At 35.7% G+C, this 10,786-nt stretch overlaps 1 protein-coding gene across 1 annotated transcript; it reads left to right on the top strand.

Annotated features, from left to right (window-relative positions):
- The first annotated feature begins 1,235 nt into the window (after nucleotides 1-1,235).
- Nucleotides 1,236-4,467, top strand: LOC131737014 (uncharacterized). The gene is made up of 5 exons (XM_059023433.1): nucleotides 1,236-1,269; nucleotides 1,956-2,068; nucleotides 2,413-2,485; nucleotides 3,009-3,457; nucleotides 4,363-4,467. Exons 1-5 carry the CDS (start codon nucleotides 1,236-1,238, stop codon nucleotides 4,465-4,467), a joined length of 774 nt encoding a protein of 257 aa, XP_058879416.1.
- The last annotated feature ends 6,319 nt before the right edge of the window (nucleotides 4,468-10,786 follow it).

Below are 10,786 nucleotides of genomic sequence, written 5' to 3'. Positions count from 1 at the left end.
AACAACACAATAATCACCTGTAAGCAGAACACATGCTCTTCAATCAGCGGAGAAACAGAGTCTGTATATGTCCTCAGAAACTATGGTCTTCGTACACAATCTATTATGTGCATGCATTCTATGCATCACTGTGTAGCTGACCGAAGTGTTGTTGATCAAGCTGTAGTTGACTGCTTGTGCTAAACACCTCTCACTGGGGAATTACTCAGGGCCAGATTAACCCTTCACTGGGCCCTAGGCACACATACACTTTTTATATATATATATATATATATATATATATATATATATATATATATATATATATATATATATATATATATAGCTTCTATATCTCACACTCCACCAATTTGCAAAAGGTATACTTTTCAATTTTAAGTTATTATGCATGGTTTTAATCAGATTAATTCTGGTGTATAAATTATGACGAAAGTTGCACGCACTACGCTAAACTGAAGACTGACCGGATATGACAGAAACAGTTTACTTGATGGCGTGTGCTAAATACATTTCAAAATAAAATCGGAAAAACCTGAAGCCTATTTCAAATCCTGTAGCGGAGCTTGATAATCACCTTCCAGATTTACTGAATAAAAATACAACTGTTTGAATATTATTGTTATTACTATTATTATTATTATTATTATTATTATTATTATTATTATTATTATTAATTAGTCATTTAGCAGACTTTTATCCAAAGTGACTTACAGAGACTAGGAGGTGAGCTAGGCATTAACAACTGCCGCTGCAGGGTCACATACAATAGACCTCGGTTTTACGTCTCATCCGAAGGACGAACAAGAACACTATATGTTGATTGTTATCGAATTAAAAAACTTGATACTTCTATATATAGGGCCCTATGAAATCCACATTAATGAGTACATGGACGGAATCACAGAATCAAAAGAATAAGGGGAAATCCAGTCTCATTATTAATAACTGCTCAATACTGGTAGCTATCAATATTTCAAATCAAATTATTGTTGTTCCCTTTTCAGGACTTGTACCATCTGCAAAAACAAAACTCCAGAGATTGGGTGCTATGTAGTTATGCACTATGCTGAGATGTTTAGTGGTGTTGTGAAGCAGGTGAGTGTAATGGAGTATGTTTTTTGTACTCTATTGCTCCTATGTGCAGTAGGTGTCCAGTGAAAACAATAACTGGCGGGTCCCAAAATAAATAAACAATAATAATTATTCTCCTCCGCTTCCCAGGCTCCGGTGCGGTAATGGTACGAGTGCGTGCTGTACTGGTGTGCATGGGTGAGTGCTAGGGGTGTATGTTGGGTCCATGGCTTCAGCCCCTGGGATAATCCTGAATTGGCATTTAACGTAAGGGACCATACTCACGTAGCTGCGTCCCCTTTGTACTGCAAAACTCCTCCCTGTAATCAGTGCGGTGCCGCGCTCTAGCCAATCGCTGCCTGCACCAGCTGATCACAATAGAGTTGTTTCGCAGTAATACTGCTACACCCTTTCCCAAAATGGCAGACTTCCGGTTTTGTCCCACCATAGAGTTGACCTATCTCGGAGGAGGCGTACCACCAACCTTACCGAGCGCCCTTCCTAGTCGAGAAGTAGACTTGCAGCTCAGATTCCTTCTCTACCTGTCACAAGTGAGCACATATGTTACAAAAAAGATATAATGGCTACATCTGGAACAATATCTCACATCAGTGATTTGAATTGTGATTGGATTATTTATTCCAAGTCATGTAAACACAGTGTCTTTTTCAGAAAAACAATTTTTTCAGTTTTCCAAATACCTGCAGCTGGGGTTGCACTTCTTTTGGGCTTGACATGAAGTAAAAGGATGCTACTACACCTTATTCACGCCAGACTCAAAACGAGGCTTGGAGTGCAGCTGCTAGCTCCTGGTCGCTGGTGTCTCCAACTTCAGTGAAATGAAGTTATGGCGTTGCACTGTTGCATTCTGTTTTGTGGTTCAGATTTAAGAAATAATCTGTTGAAAAATATATCATTTCATCGATTTCCTAAACAAGAAAAAATTAGGAAGGAATGGGTACATAAAATAAGAAGAGACACTGGTCCTAATTTTCAGGTAAATAGGTATAAACCATTTTACTGTCGTGATGAACCTTGTTAGCTGATTAGCTCAGTAATTAGTAGGCCTAATGTTCTTAATACAGGACGCTATGTAGTTTATGACAAATAATTTGTAAATTGGTAATGTTTTGTAAATATAAATGTGTATGGGTAGTAAATTATACTTTTATGGAAATTCTATAACTTAGTGGATCTACCGTAACTTTTGAGTTCAGTACTATTTAAACTGTAGGCCTACTATAAGTTGCTCTACCAGAGTACTTTTTTTTTTTCACAGAAAACTATTTTAATACTTAATCGTTGCTTGATTTATTTATCGGTAAACTCATGTTGTACTAGATTACAGCTAACACGAGAGTGTGCAGTAAACACTTCAGTCCTGTGAGTTTCCTGAAGACTCTGACTGGAAAATGTACACTAATCAAGGGGACGGTGCCAACGATTTTCCAGTGGACTTCTGAAAACCCTCCGAGGTCCCTCTTAAGGAGACATCGTTCAAGGTAAATGTTTATCGTGTATAACATTGTCTTAATATAAATATTGTAAAAGTCAAATCATCACACTACCATCCAAAATGCATTATCAACATAATAGTTGATTGTTCTTTCAGCATCTGTATTTAAACACTAATGAACATTACTGTGACACGTCAACTTTTCGTAATCAAAATGCACAAAGCTTTGCAAATGTAACAGTTGAAGCTTAACAAAAATGGGTGAAATTGATAAATTTCATTCCTTTCAAAATTCCAATTCTGTAGCTGTGATATTTTTCAGTTCCATTTCCAGAATTAAATTGGAATTGACCCCAACTGTGCTGTTGATTTACAGTAACCTGGGCATTCCCATAGTGACCTACATTATCAACCTACCTTGATTTACTTAAGCCATACAGTACATTACAACATTTATATTTTTGTATTGTATTTTGCAAAGACAATCTGGATGACAGTGGAAAAGAGGGAAGCACACCTTCCTGCTCCAGTGAGCACGATTATGTGAGTGTTCTGACATCTGTCGAGGACCAGTTGAAAGCAGCTCAAGCGAAAATAGGAAGGCTCCAAGCAGAACTGGGGACTTTGCAGGAAAACCGGTTCTTCTTGGGACGGTTTCAGGGTGTCCCGCAACTCATAACGTTTTATACTGGTTTTAATGATTACTCTACACTTAATGCAGTATTTTTAGCACTGCAGCCTACAGCATCATCCATGGTTAGACAGGCGCAAGTGCAGAGGAATATTCAAAGCAAAAGTCAAATCAAACCGGATGCCTTTAAAACTCTTAGTCTTCCCCTCATAGAGCAGTTTTTCTTATTTTTGTGTAGAGTGAAGCAGGGTTTATTTGAACAGGACTTGGCTATCCGCTTTAATGTCTCGCAGTCAACAGTGAGTCAGATACTGTTAACCTGGGTTAATTATCTGTACTTCATGTTAGGGTCACTTCCAATATGGCCTAACAGAGCAAATAAATGAGCATATGCCCAAATGTTTTCAGAAAACATACCCCAAGACTAGGGTCATTCTGGACTGCACTGAGATTTGTGTCCAGACTCCAAGTTCTAAAGTGCTAAATTCCGAAACCTACTCAAATTACAAAAGTACTACACATGTACACGTTGTTGCCTGTTATCTCGGAATACAGCTTTGCAGCCACAGGCTCGTCTCTAATCCGTGTTTCATGGCTTTTGTTTGTATAGGCTTATAACTACATAAGGTTTTGGCAAGTCGTTCAAAATCTTTAACTCTGCAACATATTCTTTTAAAAACACTGGAGGTCAGTCGTTCAGCACGAACAGCATGCCAGGTTTTACTGGAGCTCTGATCCCTGGTTTCTATCTCTAACTGTTTTGCTATTTCCAAATCTATCTGTAGACCTGCATAGTAGTCCATTTCTGACCTGCCCAAAACAGTACAAAAATTACTGGTCTGTGAGGGCAATGGAAAGGGGGGAAATACAGGGACATCTGTTATATAGGTCAAATCTGAAGAAGGAGACTGCAATTCCTTCTGCTGGTATGATAACACAGACCCATGGGACAGTGCACCAAACTTAGTTTGTGAAAGCTGTGATGGATTTAAGGGATTTGGCAATAGTTTCAGAAACTGAGCTTCACTATTAATGGAACTCAAGTTGGACTGCAAGTGCTCTGCAAATGCTAAACCAGGGATGGGTATATGAACTGGACAATAGAGAGTTGGCAAAATGCCTTCTGAGATGCGTTGTTTTTTGGATTTTTTTCTTTTTATATTGTTTAGAGGTTTTAATTTTGAAATTTTTATGGTGTGGACAGGTTTTGGATTTAAGCTTTGTTCTTTGTGGTATATGCCAGGACTGGGGGAGTGACATCTTACTTGTCACAGGTGGTACTGACTGGAACCCCATTCTAACGAAGTGACTAAGTGTATATAGGAAGCAAATCATGTGACTGCAGTGTCCACTGCCAGCCTTACATTCACAGGCAGCAGACTCCACACAGACAGTGGATTCCTTGGACAGTCCAACCTGCAAATAGTGGGCATGGTTTAGTCCTGTTTTTTTAATATGCCTAAATTCATATTAATTAGAGAGCTGACTGTATACAGAGGGCATGATTATTATTATTTTGAAAAGGCGGTGGGTGGGGGCAAAGACTTGTGAATCATTATATTAACCTTTAAAGCTTCACGTTGCCATTTTGACTAAGGAAAATGATTCTAATGGTATATATTGTACATATGAATCACAAACATATTTCATTATTTGTTTAATATATGTTAATTTTTAGAGTTATTAATTGTATCCCCCAGTGCACATTGCACTTTTTAGATGTTAAAACTCCAAATTCTATACATGTATTATTTAATTTTATATATATATATATATATATATATATATATATATATATATATATATATATATATATATATATATATTAGCAGACGCCTATATCCAAGGCGACTTACAGAGACTAGAGTATGTGAACCATGCATCAGCTGCAGAGTCACTTACAACTACGTCTCACCCGAAAGACGGAGCACAAGGAGGTTAAGTGACTTGCTCAGGGTCACACAATGAGTCAGTGGCTGAGATGGGATTTGAACCGGGGACCTCCTGGTTACAAGCCCTTTTCTTTAACCACTGGACCACAGAGCCTCATTGACCAGAACGCCTTAGCCCTAACACTACATCCATTCTCCTGCCTCTTAACTGTACAACTCTTAACAATTAACACATGCTTATACCAAACCAATAAACGTGAAACAATACAGAGGCTTAATATCAACATTAATATTAATTAAAGTAAACGTTCTCTAACTAAAACTGCGAGATCTAAACATATTTTACGAATATAGGTTAGTAGCTTATTCACTTTCCGATCACAAAAACGCTTGCTAATTTGCCTTATACTTCATGAATAAAACCCTCGATCCAATTGCTGTACCATTTCTGCTGTACGTTTTTGGAATCCTCGCTTTATTATCTGCCCAATTATCAATTTCTTCAACTTTTATTTGAGGAACACATATTAAAGATTTCGTCCACATAGTAACATTACACTATGTAACACAATTTTTGTTCCTGGGTAGTAAGTGTTATTTCCTAATTGCTTATGCCTCAAAAGTATAGAAAATGACTATTATTCCCCACAAACTTTGCTTTTGTGACCAGGACAGTGATATTTTGAAATGTACCTATTTCCAATGAGAAAACGGGCGAATTTGTGTCTTTTCGTTCACATAAAGTCAGAAAAAACAACATATGAATCCAAATTAACATGTATTTATACTAAAGTAATACAAAAATGACTACAAAAGATTTAGAAGTGAGTAGTTTTTCGAGATTTACGATTATACTGCAAATCACTTTCACAAATCAGCCCCCAAATGTAGTCTCCCATCATGTTCTCGTTATACTGTCCTTCACTGACAGCTCATCCAGGAGCCTCAAAGCCGTGCTGCTCCATAATGGTAACAAGTACCCGTCTCTTCCCCTGGCTCACTTGGTACACCTCAAAGAGGATTACAACAGCATCAAGACCTTGCTGGACGCCTTGAAGTATGATGAGTACGGCTAGGACCCCCGGAAGGTGCTGATGCCACCACTGCACATCAAATTGGGCCTTATGAAACAATTTGTCAGAGCTCTAGATAAGGAGTCGGCAGCCTTCAAGTACCTTCAAGACTTCTTCCCTAAGCTGTCTGAGGCAAAGGTCAAAGCCGGTGTCTTCGTCGGACCACAGATAAAGAAGATCCTCGAGTGCAATGAATTCCCCAAGAAACTCACTAGTAAGGAGAAAGCGGCTTGGAACAGCTTTGTCACAGTGGTTCGGGGCTTCCTGGGCAATCACAAGGCCGAAAACTATGTGGAGCTGGTTGAGACTCTGGTGAACTACTACGGCACAATGGGCTGTAGGATGTCCCTCAAAGTCCATATCCTTGATGCTCATCTTGATAAATTCAAGGAGAACATGGGAGTAAACTCGGAGGAGCAAGGCGAGTGCTTCCACTAGGATATACTGGACTTTGAACACTGCTACCAAGGACAGTATAACGAGAACATGATGGGAGACTACATTTGGGGGCTGATTCGTGAAAGTGTTTTACAGTATAATCGTAAATCTCGAAAAACTACTCACTTCTAAATCTTTTGTAGTCATTTTTGTATTACTTTAGTATAAATACATGCTAATTTAGATTCATATGTTGTTTTTTCTGACTTTATGTGAACGAAAAGACACAAATTCGCCCGTTTTCACATTGGAAATAGGTCAATTTCAAAATATTACTGTCCTGGTCACAAAAGCAAAGTTTGTGGGGAATAATAGCCATTTTCTATACTTTTGAGGCATAAGCAATTAGGAAATAACACTTACTACCCAGGAACCAAAAAAAAAAAAAAAATTGTTACACGGTGTTATCAGTAGCTGCCATGACAGTTGCTCGCACACCAAGCCTAGTTTTCAACCAAACATGGCCGCTGCGTGAAGGCGGCGAATTTCTTGTCAGAAATCTGGCAACCCTGGTGCCAGCATGGAACACTGTATTACCATACATTAAAGCATCAGAGTAAGTCACCAACTACATTACAAATGCAAATGGAAAAATAAAACATGTACAGTACAATACTTACAGTATAGAACGGTAGTCTTTTAACTTTATTTCAGTTAGTTTTATTGTCCCCCTTTGTTTAATTTGGCCACCGTTACTTTTTCGTCATGTTCACAAGCAAAAATAGCCTTTCGATTGTGTCTCCATCTTTTGACACACTCTCCGGTGTCACAAATTCACGTTCTGCTGCACGGTTTCTCTTTTCTTGAGGTAACATAATGACTTTTCTGTTAAAAGCTGCATCCTAAAAGTTCGCAACACAGTCATTTGAATATATCGGTGTCACAGGAAATAAGTTAGCATTTTCCCTTTTGTGCCTTTCTACGCATGCACGAATCTTACAATTTAAAGGCAAGGTTCTCTGGAGATTCATCCAAAATTACAGGACGCCATTTGTATTTTTTTGAGAAACGAAACCAGGTATTGCATTGCAGACAGTAATTTTTGTTTAAATATGTTGTCATCTTATTTATCGAAGTGTATTGCAGACAGTATTTTTTTGTTTAAAAAGGTGACATTTATTGTAATGTATATTTATGTTTATTTTTATTATAAATATATTTTCAGGAAATTGCTCACTATTTTTTTTAACATAAATATTTTTAAAACATTATTTTGTCAGTATAATTTAAGTCTACGCATAGTTAAAATCACTACTTGCCAAGTGTATTTCCTTTCAAAAATGTTGTCACATTTCTCTTTTGCTAATATTTGCAAATATATTGCAAGTACATGTACAAAGAAAACCTATAATATAAAGTAGCCAGCGATTAAATGTAATCTTTGTAAACTAGGTAGCCTAAAGTTAACCTATTGTTAAATAATAATATGAAAAACATGTTATTAATATTACAACAACGTGTTTTCGATTTTTAGCACATATAATGTAGTTTTTAATAAAGATCAGCAACGACTTAACCTTGCCTTTAAGTTCTAATATTTGCATATTTGTAGAAAGGCTCAAAAAAATGGCAAATGCTAACTTATTTCCCAGAGAACTTATTTTCTATGACACCGGTACTCAGGAGTAATTACTGTAGTGGGCATTACTGTGTACAGTAATTCTCGTTCAAGTGCACCAGAATAATTGAAATGCACAAATGTAAATTGGTCCCCTAACTGAAAACCCCAGAATCACCCTCAAATTCAAGTTCCCCCAAATTTGAACTTTTATTTTGGTCAAAAAAAATATGGTGGTAGTGAGATGAGCAGGTTTGCATTTTTCTATGAAATGCAAATCTAAAAAGATATGATCAATTAGAAATATATGAATAAAAAAAATATGTGGGGAAACAAATAGTCAGGTGACACCTATGCCCTAATTATCCCCCCGGGGATGATATTCTCTTGTGAAGGGGATGGAGCTTGTACGTACTGTACGTATGTCTAGGGTTACCAGATTTCCAGAGTGAAAAACCAGGTAGTTCAAATAGTTCAAATAAGTATATAATAACACAATCCTGATTTAAAAATTAAACATGGGGTTTGTGTGTATATATATATATATATATATATATATATATATATATATATATATAACTCAACACCACACGACCGTCATGACAGTAAAAATAGACATAATTAAGTGTTTTTACCTTTGTATATGTTAGCGATCAACAGATGTCAGAGCCGCACGTGCAGAATATATATTTTTTTTCTATGGGTAAATATTGGGATTTTCTTCCTATGCATGGAAGACGCAGGACATTTGCTAGGAAATCGAGACTGTATCTAAAAACTGGGACAATCCCAATTTTCCTGGGACATATGGCAACCCTACATAACATAAGTCACACTTCCGATTTTTCCAATATATCTGGATAACTGTTTATGCAATTGTCATTAAACTTAGTATTAACATTATTTAGCATACATTAGTATAAATCTCAGATTCTGGGGTAGATATATGGGGGTGTTTGTGCATTCATCCAACTGTTTGTATGTCACAGATTTTTGTTTTCTGGATAATAATTGCTTATTGAATTTTGATAAAACATACTTATTCTATATATTTTTTCCTTCGGAAAAATATGGGGGTTGTTTTCATCATTAAACAACCCGCCCCCCCCCCCCGTGATTAATTTATTGTATTTGTTTTTCCAAGTCGCATTTTTTCCCATGTTTTGAAGTATAGTATTTGGAATTCTAGTTTAACCCCAACTAAGCTTTTTTAAGTAAGAGCTTTTAATCTATTGTGCGTACTGTTTTGATATATATATATATATATATATATATATATATATATATATATATGTGTGTGTGCGTGTGTGTGTGTACCAATGTGAAGAATTACACAAGATTGAAAATGATGAGCCAACTCAAAATGATGAGCCAATATATATATATATATATATATATATATATATATATATATATGTGTGTGTGTGCGTGTGTGTGTGTACCAATGTGAAGAATTACACAAGATTGAAAATGATGAGCCAACTCACTTGTACCTATTATATTAAATATAGCACTTGAATTTTACCTGATTTTAATATATTAACTGCATTAATACATTATATTATTGGTTATTGGAGGTTGTCTCATTACTGCTTTATACTCTCCTATCTACAAATAATTTCATAATATAATTTGAACTTATCATTTGCATTTTTAATTACTGATATGTAATTTTTCGCCTATTTTAAGCTAATGTTATGTTACTAATTTGCCTCCAAGTACATTTTCCACACTTAACTTTCATTGTGCTTATGATTAATAATATTTGTAAAAAAAAAAAAAAAAAATAATAAGTTGCATTATCAAAGTTCACAGTATTTCGGATGTTGTCAACATTATTCAATGCAAAGAATAATGTGACCACATTTTTGTTGTTATGTATATATTATATATAAATTAAGATAATGATGTGTAAGGTAACCTTCCTCTTGTTTGACTAATTACAAATCATAGCTTGTATGCCTGCTTGTGCTGTCCTGTCCAAATTTGTGTAAATCTTAATGTATAACACATTACCAGGAAATCGTTTTATTTGTTATTCTGCAGTTAATAAATGGGTTGTTTTTATTTTGTGCACATCATATTTTAGATTGACAATGTACAAAAACAAATCAAGTCACATATCTACTGCAAGAAACCTGCATCAAATTTATTTTTAAATGCTTGTACATTTGTTTTCTATTTATTTGGTTGTTTTAATTCTTTCAAATTCTGAAGGAAATATTGTAAGTAAAAACTTGGTGCCAATAAATCAGGATATAACACCATGGAAAAAAAAACGTTTATAAAAACGTATTAGTAACCTGGAATTTACAGAAATGTATGAAAAAAGATTGCACTTCACTAAATTTGAAATAAACTTAATATTCATAGAAATTAAATTAAAAAAAAATAACACGTATCATTTTTCCAGTAATAAAAATTATATTGTTAATATTTTGAGCTTTTTTTAACCGTGTCAAAAGTACTTTTATTGCTTTGGTTCCAATAGGCCAGTAATGACTGTCAATCTCAAATCTAGACGTAGAGAACCAATCCAGTTAGGAAGGAGGAGGGGCTATCAGCTGCAGTCAAGCAGTCACTGTCTGGAACCACGAGTCAGTCATTTGGAATTGGGGACCGTAAGGGGAGGTTAGAGAGAGCGTTCTGTTCAGGTTAAACTTTTTT

This window comes from Acipenser ruthenus, chromosome 4 (assembly GCF_902713425.1).
Source record: "Acipenser ruthenus chromosome 4, fAciRut3.2 maternal haplotype, whole genome shotgun sequence".
NCBI classification, from domain to species: Eukaryota; Metazoa; Chordata; class Actinopteri; order Acipenseriformes; family Acipenseridae; genus Acipenser; species Acipenser ruthenus.
Note: the sequence above shows the minus strand (reverse complement) of the source record. Positions and strands in the feature narration are given on the sequence as shown.

Bases quoted from the DNA above. Each gene is read 5' to 3' on its own strand.
- LOC131737014 (XM_059023433.1), top strand. From the start codon at position 1,236: ATGGTACGAGTGCGTGCTGTACTGGTGTGCATGG. The intron at 2,069-2,412 runs GTAAATAGGTAT...ATGTTGTACTAG, and splicing joins ACACTGGTCCTAATTTTCAG to ATTACAGCTAACACGAGAGT. The intron at 3,458-4,362 runs GTGAGTCAGATA...TGGTGTGGACAG, and splicing joins TTAATGTCTCGCAGTCAACA to GTTTTGGATTTAAGCTTTGT.